The sequence below is a fragment of the Vanrija pseudolonga genome, chromosome 4, assembly GCF_020906515.1.
Source record: "Vanrija pseudolonga chromosome 4, complete sequence".
Classification (NCBI taxonomy): domain Eukaryota; kingdom Fungi; phylum Basidiomycota; class Tremellomycetes; order Trichosporonales; family Trichosporonaceae; genus Vanrija; species Vanrija pseudolonga.
The window spans coordinates 2,298,412-2,317,811 of record NC_085852.1 but is presented as its reverse complement, the minus strand read 5'-3'; the positions used below and the strand labels follow the sequence as shown (position 1 = coordinate 2,317,811).

Here is a 19,400-nt window from a genome sequence, read left to right as displayed (position 1 = left end):
CCAGAGTTGACCGAGGGTCTCGTTGAACCCTCCCCCTCAATCTCCAAATTGAGCAGAGCCGCAACAATCCACGGAGCAAGCAGTTGGCGCCACTGTGGGCGTGCTTCCTTGCGATAGCGGCCCATGCATGTGCATTCGACGTCGCGACGTTGAAGCAGCGAGGACAGCGAGTGGTGATGGAGGTGGTCCCAGCCTGGGGCACTTTCCCACGGTCGCCCCCAACCCGTGCCTAACCTCCATCCGGCTGAGATATTTTGCCCATCGTCACTGAACCGTACTCAACCCACTACACTTCACAAACAAGACCGACAAAATGGCCAACCCACGCCAGCGCTCAAAGGCAAAGTCTCACAGGAGCACCAAGCCCTCCCTCAACCAGAAGCGCCGCATGCACCAGAAGCTGCGCAAGGCGCCGCCCCTCAAGGGCCCCGAGGCGCTCCAGGAGGCTTGGGACAAGAAGAAGACTGTGTTCCAGAAGTGAGTCGCGAGCTGCGCGAGCTACCGCGCCGCGGCGGCGAGGGCGAGGGGCGGGCTGCACGACTTGCTAGCTCGCATCCTCCTCGCAGCTCTATTGGCGGGCCGTGTGCCAACTGTGCTAACCCACCCACCCAGCTACGCCGCCCTCGGCCTCCTCCCCTCGATCCCAGTGGACAAGGGCGCGCGCAACCAGCGCGTCAAGCTGCCGCTCGCCCCGCCAACCGACGACGACGGCGACGCAGACATGGCCGAGGCCGCGCCGGCACCCAGCGGGTCGTTTGGCCGCATTATCCGCGACGCGGACGGCAACATTGTCGACATTGTGCTCGATGACGAGGAGGAGGTTGTGGAGGTTGAGGAGCCCAAAGCGGAGGGCAGTGGCAGCGCCAAGCCATTAAATGTCGAGACGGCGCCGCTCGCGCCTGTCGTGGCGAAGACGGAGGTCGTGAGGAGTGAGTGAAGACACTGGGAGAAGCCCGCTGACATCGACTAGAGCTGGAAAGCCTCGCCGCCTCGGCCGCGCCCGTCATCCGCCACACGTCCACCGCCGAGCGCATGTGGCTCGTCTCGTCGGTCCAGAAGCACGGCGACGACTACGAGGCCATGGCCAAGGACCGCAAGCTCAACGTGTGGCAGAAGACGCCGGGCGAGCTCAAGCGCATGGTGCGCAAGGCTGGCGGTGTGCAGAAGCTCTTGGCGTAGGCCGCCGCGCCGAGCGAAGCGAGGCGTGCTTGCTGCGACTGTTGGTCCTCTTGTCGTTGTGGCACACGCACCCCCCGCACAGTGTAACTCTGTAGTACTGTACATTACATTAGATGGCATATGGGCTTGTCCTGGCACAAGCCCTGCGTGATAGTACATGATGCGCGTAGTGTCGCCGAGCTGACGCCGACTCCCTGTCGCCGACCTCTGTCCCTCCACCTAATGCCTACCTCCGGCTCAGTCTCGACGCGAGCGACGCGCCGCCCGACGCAGGCGCACCAGCGACCGCCGACGGACGCTGGTCCACGCGGTCAGAGTAGAGCTTGCTGGGGATGTCAGTGGTGTCCCGTGACCGCTCCCGCACACCACTCACCCCGAAGCTGGCGCCGGCGCGCGTCCGCCGCCGTTCCGCTGCTGCTGCTGCTGTCCCCCACCTCTCGTCTTGATGCTTAGCCGCAGCCTGTCGCCGTCGGCAAACACGCCGTCGTACTGCGCCACCAGCGCGTCCGCCGCGGCGCGTTCCGCGAGCTCGAGCTCGATCGTCGCCGTGCGGTCGGCGTTACGGCTCAGCACGCGTGTGTTGAGGATCGGCGCGGGCGCGAAAGCCGACAGGACGTCCTCGGCAGTCGTGCCCTTCGCCAGCCGCTCGACACGGACCCAGGTGGTTGACGCGCGTGCCGCGCCAAAGATGGACACCGAGGTCTCTGCGCGCCGGCTGTTGTTAGAGAGGAGGGCGGCGCCGAGGCTCGAGGCCACGAGGTTCCGCTGGCCTGCGTCGACGGCGCCGCCGCGCGGACGCGAGTTGCGCGCGCTGCGCGCCGCCTTGCCATTGCCGGGCAGCAGCTCCTTGCCTGCGTTTGCGGAGATCGGCGCGTTGGACGTGAAGCCGTGCAGCTTGGACGAGGAGGACCCGCCGACCAGAGGCGAGGAGGGGAGGAGCTCGCGGCCTGCTGATGACGAGCCGAGGCGGTCTAGCAGCGACGACGAGGACGACGACCTGGGCCCTGCCGCCGACCGTGAGGACGCCTTGGATGAGCTGCCACTGCCGCTGCCGCTTAATCTGTCGGCCAGCGTCGTGCGGGACGCGTCGTACAGGTCGTGGCTCCACTGGCTGTCGGGGTCGCCAGCGGCCGGCTTGCGCGAGTACGGCTTTGCGCGCGACATGTTGTGTGGTGTGTGAAGCAAGAGTGATGCACCGATTGTTGTTGTTGCATGCGGCGGCCTCGATGGACACAAGCTACGCGTGCGGGGTTTTGGGCCATTTGGCCGGGTTGTGGCGGTTTTTGCCACGCGATGTCGTCAGTCCCTTGTACGCTCGCTCTCACATCGATCGGCCAACGACGACGACAATCTCGACGTCGACAAGTCACACCTCCCACACACCGGTCTACTACATCGCAACTTGCTCTTCCCCTTCCTCCTACATCAAACATCTAATCAAAATGGGCGGCGAAGGTGCGTTGGGCGAGGGGTACGCTTGCATTCACTTACACACTGCAGGATGGTTGTTCCTCTTCGCGGTCATCATGGCCGCGGTGCTCCTCTTCACCATGGTCTTCTTTGTAAGTTGCTGCAAAGCGTTCAATCGACAGCAGCAGCTAACCACCCCAGATCATCATGTTCTCGGACCTTGAGTGCGGTGGGTATCTTCGTCGTGCTGGCGCGCGCCGCCCGGCCCGCACCGGCTCCACCGGCGTGTTGCGCGCACCGTCGCACAGACCTGGCTGACGGCAACAGACTACATCAACCCCATCGACCTCTGCAACAAGCTCAACCAAGTGCGTGTGGCCCGTGGCTGCGTGATGCTCGTGAGGACAGCCCACTGACAACCGCCAGTTCGTTCTCCCAGAAATGATTGCGCACGCCTTCCTCACCCTCCTGTTCCTGTTGTCTTCCCAGTGGCTCGCGTTCCTCCTCAACGCACCGCTCGTCGCCTACAACGTCAACAAGTGCGTGGTGTTGGCGTGACGTTGTGACGCACACGGTCGGGCGCTGACGATCGTCTGCAGGATCTTGGGCAAGAACCACATGTATGACGCCACTGAGATTTTCCGTACCCTCTCTGGCCACAAGAAGGAGTCGTTCATCAAGCTCGGCTTCTACCTCATCTCCTTCTTCTACTACCTCTACCGGTGAGTGCGGTGCTACGATGACCGCAAACGTAGCAGCAACTAACACTCTCGCAGCATGATCCTCGCTCTCATCTCTGGTGGGTAGAATTTGACACACGTGTCACACGACTGGCAACGTCTGCCAACTGTCATGTTCGTGCCAAGCTGACAACGTAGCAGACAGCGAGTAAGCGGGTCGCCACTGGCTTAACAGTGGTGGGTGGGTGGACTGGCGAGTTGCCACACCCCCGACGCGTGTCGTGCGTATGGCAGTGACGACGCGTTTGTGGTCGCCACGTTCCACCCTGTGCCTGCTGAGCGAGAGAGAGAGTCGAGACGAGTAGAGAGAGGCCATGCATCATCCTGCGTGGGCCGGGGGAGGGGAGCGCATGTGGATGGATGAGTTTGGGACTCATGACGACGACCTGTTAGATCTGCTACTTTATGCTTTGGTAGCCAGCCCCGTAATGGACCGTTTTGGACCCAGATGAGCGGAGACGATGGGCTTGGCGGTGGGGTTCGGCCCGCCAGTTGGGCCATGGCGGCGTTGCGTGCAAGCGGTAAGCGGATGGACGCGGATCTTGACGACGTCAAGCCAAGCACCCGACGAAGCCGACGACCCACGCTGAGCAGTCGCGGCTCGGAGGTTGTCACGTTGGTCGCCGCTGTTAGTTGCATGCGAACCGCGCTACAACGTTCCAGTGACAGACAGCGAGCGATGGGGTTGCGGGGTTGGCCACCGGGCCGCGATGATGGGGGGAGTCGTGTGCCCAGATGGCAAACTTGGCTGCCAGCTAGCGGCTCGCTTCATCGGCCAGCAGCCAGTGTTCTGTTTGCCTTTGATGGTGCCAGTCTGACGCGGGCCTTGGAACTGAGCCACTCCACTGGAGCAGCAACGCTGCAGCCGGTCAGATCGGCGGCCGGTACTCAAAGTGGCAACTGATTCTCGTCTCGTCGCTCTCTGGCCTTAGATGTTTCGTTGCAGCAGGCACATGGCAGAGAGGCGCGGGCGTGGGCGTGCGGCAAGGGCTGCGGCTGCGGCGAAACTCGTCGTCGACGTCCCTCCAACCCACGCTCCCACTCTTTGCCAAGGCGTTTGCACCGTGTAAACGGAAGGAAAATGTATCATGTGGGCCTAACGAGGGGAGGGAGGTCGGTCAGCGGGTGTGCCAGGTGCATCAAGGGAGAAGGAGGGGAGGCCGAGGCAAGGCAGGCCGAGGAGACGACTTGGCCCACGACGAATGCAAACCGCACTAAAGGTCAGTTCCTAATTCCTAATTCCTAATGCATCCTGATTAGTATCCAAGTGACCAAAATACAAAAAGCTATTAGGGCGGCCCTAAAGTCCGATTAGAAAACAGAGTTTGGGGATGTGCGGGCTGCTGGCGGCAGACTGACTGGATCACCCTGGACTAGGTCGACCACTGCCGCAACCTGCCTGCCTGCCTGCTGCCTGCTGCCTGCTCACTAACGCGACCTCGTCTTGCAGCCCTCGTCCTTCCGCACTCTTCTTCAACAACACTTTGCGCGGCTCTGGCCTCTACGCCGCTTGCATCGACAAGACCCCATCCAGTCCCATCTTGATCGTTGCAACCTTCCCTGCCGGCTTTTTGTCTGTCCCGGCCAGTGACAGTGCCCGTGTTACCATATTCAATCGCCTGCCTGCCTTGTCCTGCCAGCCTCGACTCGTCCGACACCCCCGGCAAACAAGTCTCTTTCCTCCCTCGTCGACACACGTCTCACACGACCACCACGCTAGGACCCATCGCCACACTGCACACACACTCTACGCCACGCCGCGGCTCGCATCACACACCCCCTTCCTCTTCCACTCCCCGCCCTCTCCCCCCTTCCCCCGCCGTGCTCGCGTGACACGCCAGCTCGACACTTGCCTATCTTCTCGACAGTGGCCATCATGAATCGTCACTAGAACCCCCCAGAGCGGCAGCGCCAGCGCTCCACTGCGCACTTCCCCCCTCTCGCCCCTTTGCTTCTACCGCCGAGCCCCGTGAGCTCGGCAACAACAACAACTTGTCGCCCGTCGCCTCCTCGTCCGACCACCCCCCCCCTCCCGAACAATTCTGCGGCACCACTCACTTGCCGCCTCCTTCTTCACCACCCCTCCCGAAGCACCCCCGCACAACCTACCATGGCACACATTGTCCAGTCGCTCGAGAACGCCGTCGAGGCCGGCGTGCAGGGCATTATTGGCATCGCCGAGGGCTTTGTCGGCGCTGCGGCTCCGGCGACCTCGGGCACGAGCTCGGGCTCGGCGCCAGCAGCCTCCAATGGTGCCGACGCGGCCCCCATCGACACGGCTACCTCGGCGTCTGCTCCTATCCCCATCGTCGCGAGCAGCGGTGGCGAGAACGGCTTTGCCCACGCCCTTCGCGCTCAGAATGACCCATCTCCAACGTCATTGGCATCGCGCCTCGCAATCGCGTCGCAAGACACGTTGGTTCAGCTCGCCGACGTCCCATCAGGCTGGATCCATGTCCAGTCGACATATCTCGATGCGGCCGGTGGCCAGAAGCGAGTCCGCTCGTTTGGTCTGAGAAATGTCTCGGACGGCAAAGTGGACGTTGAAATTGGCTCGGACCTAGGCCACCAGGTCGTGTTCTGGGCGGCTGACGACGAGAAAGGTGAGTGACGCAGCGGCGGCAGCGGCGGCGTTGCCGCCGTGACCGCCGTGACCCTCTGCTCGTGTGATGCGATGCTGACCTGGCATCTCAGCTCCGTCGTCTTCCGAATCGTCCACCTCGTCCTTATCGAACAGCGCAGGGTCTCCATCCTTGAATCTCTCGCTGCCCGTGGGCTCGACCACGACAGTGTTTCTCGCCTTCCAGCCCACATCGTCGCAGCCCGCGTCCCCAGCAGGTGGCGCTTCAACCCCGTCAACAGACGACGGCTTTACCCCACGTGTGTTACCGGCTGGCGCAGCCGGGACAAATACAGAGCTCTCGCCCGTCCCCAGACTCCCGTCAGCGGCGAGCACCAGCATCCTCTCAGACACGGGCTCGAATGCCGCCTCCCAGTCGAGCATGTCGGCATCAGGAAGTATTGTTCGCGACGCGTCTGCTTCCACTCGCCGATCTGACCCTGTCCACCGGTCGTTCTCGGTCCACGGCTCCATCCTCGTCCGCGCGACAAAACCGGCCCAGTGGGACGACGCCGCAGCGGACACACTCAGCCCACCGTTCCCGGTTGGGCCCCAGGCCCATCAAAACGTTGCCCTCCCGTTCTTCGCGACAGTCTGCCGTTCATTCTTCTCGGCGGCATTGATAGACCCCGCCACCGGTCTCGCCACCGCCCCACAGCTCCAGTCTGGCCAGCTCCTCATCGACTTTGGCTGCGACAATGTTGTGGGGACCGAAGCTCACCGCGACATCATTCTCGTCAATCGCTCAGAGATTGACCTGATCTGGAACACGACTGTCGTCAACGCACGCCACAAGGACAGCGTCTGGTTCTCTCTTCGGGATCTCGACTCTGAGAACGTCTTTGGAGTCGACAACTCGCCCGAACCAGTGCCCCTGCCTGCCTTGTCGTCTCGTCACCTCCGGCTATCTCTCCGCCCTCTGGCCCCCGTGCCAGAGTTTGACTTTGACTTTGTCATTTCGAATGTGCACCAATCAGGAAATGCGGTCAATGTTCGAGCCACCGGCTCGTGCGGCGCCAGCCCTCACGACAACACGTTGCGCATTCTCAGCGGCACATCGCTGGACTTTGGTCAAATCCCAGACGGCTCGTGGGCAAAGAAGCTCGTCATTGCCAAGAACATGGGCGATAGGCCAATCGACGTCCACTTCTCGGCTACGCCTGGCTACGACGTCGTCTACAGGCTGGCAGGAGTGGCGGGCGAGGACATTGACGAGGACGTGCCCGTGCGCCCACGCGATAAGAGGGCAGAGGTTCTCTCGCGGACGTCAACAAAGGACACGCGGGACTCTAACCGCGGTCGCGACATTGCCTCCACATTGAGGTACGCAGCATCAGAGGCTGCCGGGCCAGCCAGCGGCAGCGCAAGGTCGCACGTCTTCACCGATGCGTCGAGCGTGACGACGGACACCCGGACGCTTAATGAGTCGGAAGATTGGTCGGCTTTTGGCGTCAGTGACCGCGAAAGCTCCATTCCGCCATCGCGCCCGCTCTCACGCGTCACCTCGCGGGCATCCAGCTACCGACCGACGCGAGGAGAGAACGAGTCTGATGACGAGGACTCTCAGCACTTGTCTCCAAACGAGACAGGGCCAACAGAGGAGACCAAGCCATCAGATAACCTTGGCGACCGCGATATTCCCAATCAGATCGAGGAGCTCACGATGCGCCCTGGCACAGAGTACCGCGTTTTTGCCATGTACAGACCAGCACGCGACCTGGTCAACCCGCCAGACGTCGCTGGTGCCCTCAGGTCATCGTCGTTCAAGCTCTTCTTTGATTGGGCTCCATCGAGCCAGCGTTCCCGCCCAGGAGCGCGCACAAGACAAGCGGTTCACTGCACCGCGACGTCGTGTACGTCCATCATATCTATCCCATCTGGTCACCTTATCGACTTTGGAGAGGTTACCGTCGGCGCATCAAAGTCGACCACCATTCAGATCGAGAACATGAGCGCGTTATCCGCTCGTGTTGAGATTGCCGCCATTTCAAAGGTTCTCAACACCAACAGAAATATCATTGTCATTCCACCATTCGAAACGGTTACTGAGCGAATCGACTTCTTCCCCCGAAGAATAAACGAGCGATACGAAAAGCAGGTGTTTGTCCGCAACCTCTTTAATAGAGAGAACAACCAGCTCATTGAAGTGCGATCCAAGAACGTTGACGGTGAGTTGTCTGCTCGCGTGACTTGTGGCTGACAGGACAGTTTATAATGTTACCCTGCACTCTCACCTCTACCGAATTCTTACGCCCTCCGGGAGCAACTTCCTCGACTTTGGCTCGGTGGTCATCAACTCGCCCTCTATCCGCACGGTTCAGTTCCAGAACCTCACGCAGAAGCCGCTTGTCCTGGACCTCACGGCCTCGCAGCCAGAGGACGTCGAGCTGTATGTCAAGGCCGGCGACGCCCCTGTGCCCCAAGTGGCACCTGCCATCCTGGCCAAGTACAACTACCTCACGGCCGACTCGGACCGACCAAATGGCAACCTCAAGGAGCGCTTTGTCGAGTCACTCCAAGACAAGGACCAGGGAGCCAACGACTCCAAGCCGCCGTCCAAGTCCAAGGCACGCGAGAAGAGTGTCACAAGAGGCGTCAAGGAGGGCGAGAAGGCCTCTATCGGCTCTTCGTTGGCGGCAACCCTCAAAAAGGGCGGCCGTGGCAAGCATGTGCAGCTGTACGGTGACTCTTGCACGTTCAAGGACCGCACTCTGCTCGATGATGCCGAGTACCTTGACCTAGCGTCCGGACCCCCAATCTCTGCCCACCGCACCCCTGCCACCTCCAAGCGTGCACAGCTTCTGGAGTCGATTTCGCACGAAGACAAGACCAAGCTCTCTGGCCAGCACCCCAAGGTGCTCAAACTTGACTTTTCGGCGGCTGCCAAGGCCAACGGCCTGTACCTCAAGGAGCCCAAGCCTAAGAAGGTCAAGTCGGGTTCGAGCACCAAGAGGGACCCGTCTACGCCCGGAAGACACCGTGAGCCGTCGAGTGTCAGACGTGACCCTTCTACGCCAGGTCGGAATCGTGACCAGGCACCCCCAACGACACCTTCCAGAGTGGGGTCGCGAACCGACGCTCCTTCGAGCCCGACGACGATCCAGCCGATCCTCAAGGCGCCGATCCTCAAGTCGCAGTCGGCAGGCTCCAAGTCGCCAGCCCTGACAGGCAAGCGTATCGAGCTCAAGGGCGACCCGGCATCGGTCTCGGACGTCACCAAGCTCAGCCCAGACGAGCTCATTGTCGCGATCGAGCAACACGAGGCCAAGCGCTCCACCCAGGCTGTCACCCACCTCACTTCCGAGGAGGAGGAGCAGTATGTCCGTCGCCTTCTGGCCCTGCGCAAAGAGTTCCAGAACTCGGTCAGCGGCGGCAAGTTTGTGGCGGCCCGTGTCTTGACGGTCCCCCCGGGATCGTCGCGCCAGCTTGTGGTTCTCATGACTCCGAACGGCTCCACGCGACCCCACATCTCGACCAGAGCCAAGCGCGCCGAGTCTCGCATCTTCATCAAGCTCATGGAGTATGACCACTCTCTTCTCAGCTCTGCTGTCGGCGAGTCGTTCACCGAGCTGTCCGAGCTCCCTGTTAGGGACCTCGTGATTAGATCATCGTGTGTCCGCTCGGTCCTCGAGGTTCAACAGTCGTCCATCAACTTTGGCACCTGTGAACGCGGCGAGATCAAGTCGCGCACCATTGTCATCCACAACAAGAGCGACTGTGTTGGCGTCTTCCGCATGCGCACTTCGGGATCCATTGCCTCTGGTAATCTCAAGCTCGGCCTCGGCCGATACGGAGTTATTTCGGCGTTTGGACGCAAGGAGGTTGCGTCATTCTCATTCACACCGACAATGGTGGGCAACTTCCAAGAGACGATTGCTGTTGAAAACGTACTCGACTCATTCAACGACCAAAACGTGCTGGTCAAGGCAACGGTGCGCAAGATGCCCGCGCTCTCGCTCGACGTCACCAAGCTGGACATTGTTCCTACCTCGACCGGCGAGTGGCCCTCCAACTCTGGCTTTGTCATCACCAACATGTCCAAGACGGAGCGCACCTTTGTTGTCGAAGCTGCCGATGCTCCGGCTGGTGCGTTTGCGGACATCTCTCTCGCACTCGACGAAAAGGACGCCGGTGTGGCCCTGTCCAAGGTGGAGGAAGAGGAAGTGGAGGCCATGCTGCAAAAGCTCAAGATTGCGCGCCGCAAGAACAAGCCCGACAAGATTGCAAAGTACGAGAAGCGCCTTGCCGAGCTGGGTGTTACAACTGCTGCTTCCGAGCCAGAGCCCGCCGCGGGTGCCGAGGCGGGCAGCGCACCTCTGTCTGGCGCGGCCAGCCCCGTGGTGCCCTCTGCCACTGCTTCCCGTTGCGTCGTGGTCACCCTCCAGGCAAACAAGAAGGCCAAGATTTTGGTCAATCTCGTCCCCGGCTCGGATGGCAGCGAAGCCTTTGTTTCCACCGTCAAGGTGTTTGACCGCAAGAACACCGACGAGTCGGTCACGATTGACGTCTCGGCTCAGCCCAAGCCTGTGGAACAGGCTCCTGCACCAATCAAGCCGACTTCGGAAGACCCCCTCAACCTGGCCATCATGCGTCACTGCCTCGAGCTCACCTTGAAGTGCCCGGTCTCGCCCACTGCATTCTGTGTTGGTTCGACGCTGTTCCTCCCCACGTCCGAGCCGCTCTTTGCGACCCTCAAGCCCTACTTTTCGACCTTTACGCACCCTGTCACTGGCACCGATGCTGGTCTCATCCTGGCAGACGGATACTCGCGCCAGATTCCGGGCAACACACATGCCGAGGCCAACGCCCTGACAAACTTCCGCGAGCGAATGACGGAGCTGGAAGACTCCCACCCCGAGTCTTCTCTTCCTTCGGCGTCTGAAGTGCTCGCCCAGTCCGAGTGCTTTGCGACAATGGAACCGTGCTCTGTTCGCACGTCTGGCGGCCCGAGCTGCGCGCACGAGCTCGTTCGCGCCCACGTCAAGACGGTCTTTTTGGGCGTCGAGGAGCCACCCGACTTTGTCCAATGCGAGGGTGTCAACATTCTCGAACAAGGGGGCGTGCAAGTGAGCCGCGTTGTTGGGCTCGAAGAAGAGTGTCTGGAGCTTGCCCGCCGAGGCCGCTCATAACAGCGGTATTGTCGCCTTTCTCATCTCATTATCGCCTCTCCCTCCATCTATCTCTTTGTTTCTCTCTGTCTCTGCCATGTAGCCTGTGCCGTGTACCACGGCGTAGGACTACACACTCCCCTCTACCCCTCTCTCTCCCATCAAACTCTTGACTTGCGCATTTGTCTGTATGCATCATCCGTCTGGGACGTGGATTGTGTCGCATGAACAGGCTGCCATTTTCCCTGACGCCACAATGAGGGTTTGTCCGCGCTGGCGTGGGAGGAGTGGGCTTTGATATTTGATTCCGTCTTGTCCTTTGAGTGGTGTCGCGGGGCCAAAACGACAGGGGATGGGGGGATGGGATGCCATTGTGCGTGCATGCCCGGTGGGTGGGTGGGTGATGGTGGGCCATTGTACTGGCTCGCTGGCTGGACTTGGCTGGGCTGGCATTTGGCTGGCTGCCTGGCTGGCTGGCTGCCTTGCTTGGCTCTGATGCCGCCGTCCACCACAAGTGCTGCCGTTGTCTCGCCGCCGCCGCCGCCGCCCCTTTCTGCTTCCCCCTCCCCCCCGCGCGTGTGCACGTCTCACTCGCTGACGGTTGGCTGCTGGCTGCGCTGCCTCACGCTGCACGCTGCACGCTACCGCCTCGCGCTTGCTGCTTCACGACAACAGGCCTGCCTTCCTTTTGCTCTCGCCAGTAGTTTGCGCGTCGACACTTTGCAACCTTGTATCATTAGCACCGATACATACGCAACACGGCGACAGCAGCAGCAGCAAGGAAAGCGCCGCGACACGCAGCAGCACCATCCGACGACCCCCGAGCCCCCCCACTCGACGTCGGCACCCGCGCGCTCAGCCAGTGACCTTCCTTCCCCCTTCCTTACCGGCCTCCACGCCGCCGCCCACCTGCCTGCCCATCATCACCGGTGCGACTGCTCCTCGCCCCGCTCGCCAGCACGCACCACGCTCGACGACAGCGCGCTGCCTGCCCAAATCACACGACACGCATCCCCGGCATCTGGTGAGTGGATCGGCGTGTGACCCAGCGACCAAGCCAGCCCGCCATACCAGCCCGGCCGGCGGGCGACTCGGACCAGACAGACGCAGCCAGCCCACCCCACGCCGCTTCGCGTCGCGGCGGCACGCACGGTCCGCTGCCCCCGGCGCAGGATACCGCGCCGGCCGGCAACTACACCCGCGCGCGGCGGCGCGTGTGCACGCGGGCCCGAGCACCGATTCTCACCGCGTCCTGCGTCGTCGCAAGCTGGCTGGCTAGCGGCGAGCTGCTCGCTGGCCGCGGCGACACACAGCACAAAACACACAGCACAAAACACACAGCACACACACACTGCCTTGGTTCTCTGGACCCTGTGCAACAAGGTCGTCTTCTGATGCCCCGCGCTTGCATCCTTGTTCCCCTCTCTTCTATTGTTGCCTCTTTCTTGCCCCTTCGCTTGTCTCACCACATCTAGTCCCCGACTGACACCTCCGCAGCTCTCTCACGTTAACCACCCGGTAACGACGTAGCGAGCACGAGACATGACCTCGATGAGAGGACGCGGGCGCGGAGGACGGGGCGGCCCGGTTGGCGGAGGAGGAGGTGGCGGAGGAGGCGGCGGTGGCGGAGGGTGAGTGCCAGAACGGAGGGAGGCTCGTCGCCCGTCGGACCCCGAGGCGGCGATCGTGCCCGCCCACCTGTCCGAGCCAGACCACGAATGACTCATGCTGATCATCCACAGACGCGGCTCGTGGCGAGGCGGACCACCCGGATCGGCGGGCTATGGCCGTGGCGGCAGCACGGCAGCCTCGACCCCGCCGAACCGGGGTTCCGAGTTCGTAACGCACCCCAACCGCCCTCGCGGCGCGACTGACGCGAACAGACTCAAGGAGGACAAGTCCCACAAAGGTGAGTGGTGCCGAGTGGTTCTTAAGGCGCGCGGGTAAACTAGCTGGTGGTTGCTGGGAAACCAGCCCGCCAGCGCCAAGTGCCAGCGCCCCTGCCTGTTGAGCTTCTCAGTGCTCACACGCCACCCCCCAGAGTTCCAGACAGACACCGACATCTCGGCCAATGCCCGCGGTGGCGAGCGCGAGCTCAAGCCGTGGTCACCTGATGATGACGCGCCAAACGGCGCTGCCAACGGCCGTGGCAGCCCCGCTGGCAACCGCGACACCATCACCTTTGGCGGACCGATGAGCACCATCCCCTGGGACCAGTTCGAGGTCAATGAGCGTCTGTTTGGCGCAAAGACCGACTATGATGAGGAGATCTACACGACCAAGCTTGATCGCTCGGGCGCCGGCTTCAAGAAGCGGGAGCGCGACGCTGACCGCATTGCGAATGAGATCCTTTCGGTGCGTTGTGTTGCTGTGGCAGCGACAACAACAGTGCCAGTTGACTAACCGTGCGCGTACAGAAAACGTCGAATAACTCGCACATGGCCGAAGAGCGTGGTCAGGCGACCCCAGGTGATAAGGACGAGGAGGAAAAGTACTCTGGCGTCGTTCGCAACCCCAACGCCTACGTTCCGCCTGGTGCGCGCAAGGGCGGAGCTGGAATCCCCGCTCGCAAGCCCGAGCAACCCAAGGCAGAGGCCAAGCCTGCCGCCGCCGCCGCCGCCGCCGACAAGGCCCCAGAGGTCGCCGCTCCTGTTCCCGTTACTCCGGCGAGCAAGACCAACGGCTCGGCTCCCTCGGCCCCTCCCGCCACTGCGCCTGCTGCCGCCGAGGCCCCGACTATCCCCATTGTCCAGGCTCCTTCCCCGACCCCCGCTTCCATCCCCACCCGATCCTCTGCCGACCCAGTGATCGACCCAGCGATCGCTTCGCAGGGACCCCGTGCCGCGCCGACGACCATGATGCGCAGCACGAGCCAAGTTCCTCCTGCGTCCAACGGGACTGATGCCGCCGCGGCTGTGCCGCTCAGCACGTCGCCTGCTCTCCAGTCCATCCCCCCAATGGGTGCCGTTGTGGACCAGGCACGCCAGTTTGTCAACTTGGAGCGGGAACGCGTCGAGGCTCGCAAGCAGTCGATGGCCAAGACGGAGCGCGCCCACGTCCTGTCTGACCTCAAGGCGTGGCAGTCCAAGTTCAAGGTGCCGCTCCCTATCCCCAAGGATATTCTGCCGATCCTCACCAAGGACGAGGTGAAGCAGAAGGCCATTGAGGAGAAGGCCACAAAGGCGCTGCACGAGGAGAAGCCAAAGGCGGCGTCCAAGTCGCCTTCGCCATCGCCGGCACCCCCCGCCGCTGCTGCGGTTGCCGCCCGCCCTCCCCCATCGCCTCAGCCGGATGCTCCAAAGCCGGCGGCGGCGGCTGGCCCCAAGAAGATTGCCATGAAGATTCCAGAGATCCCTCCGTTCAAACGCAAGGCACCACCTGCAGTGCCCGTGCCGGAGACGGCAGCGCAGAACATTTCGCTCGTCACCTCGCCGACTCCGTCGCACACTTCCATCACCTCGGGTGGAGCAGCCGCCAAGCTGAACCCCAACGCGTCGGCGTTTGTCTTCAAGCCTAACCCTTCTGCAGCGGCATTCAAGCCATCCGACTCGTCGGCAGTCAACAGCCCTGCCTCGCAGGCTGCCAAGCTGCCAGGCACGCCGGTCCTGGCCGGTGCTGGTGCGGCTGCGGCTGCTGCCTCGTCGACCTCAAACTCGTCCAAGAACCCGTTCTACCGCGAGGGACCTCCAAAGCGCCTGACTGTCAACCCTCGCGACGACTTTAACCCCTTCAGGCACGGCCAGGTGCCGTCGGCGTCGGCAGTGGCACCCCAGTGGCCATACACTGGTCGCCGCTCATCTGTCGCGCTGAGCGGGCCTCCTGTGCACCCGGGCATGCAGCCTGGGTCGTTTGAAGGCGAGGACCCGTCGTCGCCTCACCAGGGACCTCCTCCGATGTTGCAAGGTGGCGTGCCTCCGCAGTTCATGAATTACTACCGGTATCCGCCAGGCATGCACCCGCAGATGCAGGGCGGTATGCTGGGACCCATGTTCCAGCCTGGCTCTGGCTTCATCTCTCCTCAGCAGATGGGCCAGTCGCCTAGCCACCATGGGCAGCCACCCCACCCTGGGCCGAACGGAATGCCATTGTACTTCCCCAATGGCATGCCTCGTGAGTACAGCGAGGGCTGCGTAGCAGCAGCCCGAAGCCCTCTTCAGTTTCCGCCACTAACCCTCCCCCAGCCAACGCCCAATTCTTCCCTCCTCAGATGCAGTACCACCCCAACGGACCTGGACGACCCGGCCCCGGAGGACCGATGTTCTACACGGGCCAAATCCCACACCAGGCTCCTCACAGTGGGTTTGATTGTTGTAGCCTTTGCTAACCCGCCAGTGCAGCCGCAGTTGTCGTTCACGGGCCAGCCGGGAGGCCAGCCCCACTTCCAGCAGCAGTCATTACCTCCGCAGGGTGGGCCGCCAGCGCCACCCCAGCATGGGTTTGAGGGATCGCCGGTGCATGGGTCGAAGGGATGAGGCGAAAGTCATGGCTATGAGTCGGGCGGGGCTGGCTTGTAGTCGGTGCGATGTATCGTGCCATGCGTGCGACGCGAGCGTGCGTGGTCGTGGGGGCCGTGGGGGGCCGTGGGGGCCGGTGGGTGAGATCGAAGCGTTATCAGTGGGGGGAGTCAGTGGGGAGTCAGCAGCGGCGAAGCCAGTGTGTGGCTGTCGAAGGTGGTAGGGAGAAGCGTGCGTCGAGGCGAATGAACAATGAGTTTAGCGTCGTTGCAGCAAACGCCGTAATAGCACGGAGCAGCGCCACTTGTCCTCGACACGTCGGACAACGTCGCCACAACACTCGCTCGCACCACCTCGTCGCCAAGACATCAACCGAGCGGCATCATGGGCCAAGGCGACGAGGCCTGCCTGCCTGCCTGCCTGCTTGCTTCGCACGTCGCACGGCCGCCGCGCCGACGCACACACGCCCCCACACACACATCAATAGGGCATACATAGCAGGAGCGCGCCGTACATAGTGCATTAGGCGGCGTCGAAGGAGGGGGAGGGGGGGATGGGAGGGTCCACAGGCGAGCGAGAGACTTGTTGGCGTCGCTTAGAGGCAGAGGTCGCAGCACAGTTCTTCGGCGCAGCAACAGCAGAGCACTGGGAGTGGTGTTAGTGGGACTCTGGCAAAACGCCCTCGTGCACGCCTGCCAGCGGCGCGCACTCGACACTCACTACCGGCGCAGCACGCAAGACAGCCGGTACCGGCGCCCGAGCCGCCCTTCTGGGGCTGCTGCTGGACGTAGACCTGCTGGGGCTGGGGCTGGGGGTAGCTGTAAAGTTAGCACACGCACACGAGCGCAGCGAGTGTGCGGGGCGGGGCGGTGGGGCAGGGGGCAGTGTTGTGCAAGTGTTACGAGTGGACAATAGGCCACAACACGACACAACAAACCACGCCCACCGCCTCACCGCCCGCTGCGCGGCCGGTTCGGCTCGGCGACTCACTACTGCCCGGGCTGCTGGTACGACTGCTGCGGCGCAGGGGGGTAGTATCCGCCCTGCTGGGGCGGGCCGCCGTACTGGGGCTGGCCGTACTGCTGCTGCTGTCCGTACTGGGGCTGGCTGGGGACGTTAGCGAGGCCACGAGCGGAGCGAGTGGGCGAGTGGTGGGGGCGGCGGCGGCGGCGACAGCGCAAACAACAACACTGCCGCGCGCCGCCGCCGACATCGCACTCGCAACAACGTCACACGTACCCGCCGCCACCGTAGTACTGCGATAATGTCAGCGCCGTTCGTTGAGGGAGAGAGGGGGCAGGACAGGCCAGACACGGCGCGCCAAGACCGCGCCGTCGGTGCCGAGCGGTGTCGCAGCGAGCGAGCGAAGGAGCGCTACCTCGGTGCTCGCGCCGCCGCATGCTCGCTCGCTCGACCTGCCCTGCCCTGCCAGCGACACTACTCACGTCCTTGGCCGACATGGTTGATCGAGTAAGTGGCAAGAGTGGGGTCGAGGAGTGGTAGTAGATGCAGTAGTTGCAGTTGTGGGTTGAGTTGCTGTAGTGCTGCAGGCAGTTGCCTTGTTGTGGCTGCGCTGCGGCGCGACGCCTGCCTGTGAGGTGAGAAAACACGCAGCGGCGCAGCGCCCAAGGCTGGCTGGCTGGCCACTTGCCTCCCTACCGACACAACCCTGGGCGACGGAACCAATCTGTGCTATTAACATCTGAAGCTGCCACGGTGGCGGTGTGGCGGTGCTCGCGTAGCGCGACGAGGGTGCTGCTGGGGTGGTGGTACTGCACTCCGGATTCAGCGGGACGCGCACGCGTAAAGCATTGCTGTGGTCAAATTTCACTTGTATGCGGACGGGGCCGTGCGTGTGGGCCATGTGCTGCGCGATTTTCATGAACCAGGACGACGGGGCGATGCGCTGGCTGGCGTAGCCAGTGATGTGCAAGGTGCAGGGGCACATCCAACGCCATGCACAACTGCGTTACACCCGCCGAAAGCCCAGGCAGCTCCATCACCACCCACACCACCCCCATACCCATCCGCAGAACGCCACACCGCTGCGGATAACAACGACACGGCACACAGACACCGACCGACCGCACAGACGTCGGCGCGGCGGCGACACGCGCCTCTAGACAGGCTACGGGTGGTACATGCGTGTATGCTACAGGCCTATGGTACATGGCTGGGTGTCGGGTGTCGGGCGGCGCCGGCGCCACCGGACGCGGCGTCGGTTCGGGGCGGGCGGGGTCGGTTGCCGTCGGCGCCGTTGGCCCCGTTGGCCGCTCTTGCTGTCTGTTTGTTTCTTCGCCGTCGGCATCGGCTCATCTCTCGGCGTTGGCTGTCGCTTCGCCGTCGCTATCGTATCTTCTCTGGTTCTTGTAGGCCCCTCCCTCCGCTACGCCGCTCGCTTCGCTCGCGGCTAGCCGCCTACCGCCTGCCCAGCGGGCTCTCCCCAATAGGCGGGCTCACGCGCGCCCCGCTCCTTGCCGAGCGCGGAATACCGCCGGGGTAGCGCGGCGCGTTCGCGCCGACATTCGCAAACGAGCTGGCGTACTGGCCCGCCGCGGAGCCGGGGTCCGCGTGCGTCGGCGAGCCAGTTGGGCTGGTATGCGTCGGGGCGCGGAACGAGCTCAGCGACGCGGAGGACGAGCCGAACGGGTTGGCGTATGGCGCCGCGGCGCCGCGCAGGGGCTTCCGGTCGTCAAAGTACGAGCTGGCGCCGTCGTCGAACGTCGCAGGCGACGACTTGGCCGGCGGCATGGGCGCATAGCTGCTCGGAAGGGGCGCGTGCTCCGCCCACTTGGCCTCGGTTGACAGGAAGGTGTCGGTCACGTTGCGCGCGGAACGGCGCTCCGCGGCCTTGGAGCATAGGATGACGACGGCGGTTACGATGAAGAAGAAGACGAGGACGACGCCGAAGATGGTCACTGCGGCGAGGGTCAGTGAGCTGCCCGCGGAGCAGGCTACGAGCGGCGGGGCGAGTTGGGGCGGGGTGAGGAATGAAGCGCCGGTTGCCATCACCACGGCGCCGTGCATCTCTCCGGCCGCGCCTTCCCTCGCCCACCCCACTGCCACTACCCCTCGTCCGCGCTGCGCGCGGACTCGCACTACTCACTGCTATCTCTCAACGGATTCTTAAAGAAGAGGTAGTTCCGCCCCGACGACTTGTGCGCGGCCTTGTTGACCCCCCCGGTGGGGAAGTTGGACGGGAAGATTGTGATGTCTGCGAAGCGAGCGCATCAGCGCGCGAGCAAGGAAGAAGGGCGAGGGGCCAGCATGCAGCGAGTAGCGAGCAGGCTGCCAAGCAGGCAAGCAAGCAAGCACCACCCATGACGGTGGTCACGGTGCACGGACGACCACTGGCAGTGCCACTCGCTGCGGGCATCCACCCCGCATCCTTGAAGGGACTCACACATTGCGGATCTGGGTCAGGCTTTCAGGCTTTGCGGGCTTGGCCAAGCCAGGTTCGGTGTAGGTGCGGGTGCGGGTACGGTGTGGGGTAGTCGGCGGCAGCGGCGTACTTGTGGTGATGTCGTCGCGTCGTCCTTGCGTGTCGTAGAGGCGCGCTGCTCGTGATGGATGCGTAGTGACAGTGATGAGCGACGATGCAACACCAACCAACCCCGACGACGATCCTTGCATCCACCTTGTCCCCAAACGGTGTTTGCATCGCGCGCGCGCGTGTGTTCACGTCGTCGTCTCGTCGCGGTGCGCGCGCGTCGTCGGCGCGTAGTCAGAGGGGAGGGAAGGTGGACGTCTGTCTGTCGCCAGGCGTATCCCCCAAGGAGCCACTCGACTCTGTCCCAGGCACTCCCCTCGTTTTGCCATGGCACAACTGCCACCCTCCTTCCTCGCTCGCTGCTCGCTCGCTTCCCGCACCTTGCTTAGTGTCTCTGGC

The 19,400-nt window shown here is 63.1% G+C and overlaps 5 protein-coding genes across 5 annotated transcripts; 3 read left to right on the top strand and 2 right to left on the bottom strand.

Annotated features, from left to right (window-relative positions):
- Positions 1–313: 313 nt before the first annotated feature.
- Positions 314–1,179, top strand: NOP16 (Nucleolar protein 16; the record flags this gene model as incomplete). The annotated part of the gene is made up of 3 exons (XM_062772725.1): positions 314–477; positions 613–929; positions 971–1,179. The coding sequence occupies 3 exons, from the start codon at positions 314–316 to the stop codon at positions 1,177–1,179; spliced, it is 690 nt and encodes a 229-aa protein (XP_062628709.1).
- Positions 1,180–1,405: 226 nt separating this feature from the next.
- On the bottom strand, positions 1,406–2,343 carry LOC62_04G006159 (uncharacterized protein; the record flags this gene model as incomplete). Its single annotated transcript, XM_062772724.1, has 2 exons — positions 1,406–1,505; positions 1,553–2,343. The coding sequence occupies 2 exons, from the start codon at positions 2,341–2,343 to the stop codon at positions 1,406–1,408; spliced, it is 891 nt and encodes a 296-aa protein (XP_062628708.1).
- A 193-nt stretch (positions 2,344–2,536) lies between these two features.
- On the top strand, positions 2,537–3,936 carry ERV14 (ER-derived vesicles protein ERV14). The gene is made up of 8 exons (XM_062772723.1): positions 2,537–2,634; positions 2,680–2,741; positions 2,791–2,818; positions 2,917–2,957; positions 3,016–3,128; positions 3,189–3,311; positions 3,366–3,388; positions 3,471–3,936. Exons 1-8 carry the CDS (start codon positions 2,622–2,624, stop codon positions 3,479–3,481), a joined length of 414 nt encoding a protein of 137 aa, XP_062628707.1. The 5' UTR covers positions 2,537–2,621; the 3' UTR covers positions 3,482–3,936.
- An 871-nt stretch (positions 3,937–4,807) lies between these two features.
- atxn2 (Ataxin-2) lies at positions 4,808–15,529 on the top strand (the record flags this gene model as incomplete). The annotated part of the gene is made up of 8 exons (XM_062772722.1): positions 4,808–5,932; positions 6,024–8,117; positions 8,158–8,928; positions 8,968–11,015; positions 13,032–13,412; positions 13,475–15,167; positions 15,239–15,352; positions 15,390–15,529. The coding sequence occupies exons 1-8, from the start codon at positions 5,440–5,442 to the stop codon at positions 15,527–15,529; spliced, it is 7,734 nt and encodes a 2,577-aa protein (XP_062628706.1). The 5' UTR covers positions 4,808–5,439.
- Positions 15,530–17,929: 2,400 nt separating this feature from the next.
- LOC62_04G006156 (uncharacterized protein) lies at positions 17,930–19,100 on the bottom strand (the record flags this gene model as incomplete). Its single annotated transcript, XM_062772721.1, has 3 exons — positions 18,915–19,100; positions 18,618–18,725; positions 17,930–18,429 (listed from the first exon to the last, which is right to left on the bottom strand). Exons 1-3 carry the CDS (start codon positions 18,916–18,918, stop codon positions 17,930–17,932), a joined length of 612 nt encoding a protein of 203 aa, XP_062628705.1. The 5' UTR covers positions 18,919–19,100.
- Positions 19,101–19,400: the final 300 nt, after the last annotated feature.

Coding starts and splice junctions, on each gene's coding strand:
- ERV14 (XM_062772723.1), top strand. Junction 2,742..2,790: donor TCTTCACCATGGTCTTCTTT/GTAAGTTGCTGC, acceptor TAACCACCCCAG/ATCATCATGTTCTCGGACCT. Junction 2,958..3,015: donor TCTGCAACAAGCTCAACCAA/GTGCGTGTGGCC, acceptor GACAACCGCCAG/TTCGTTCTCCCAGAAATGAT.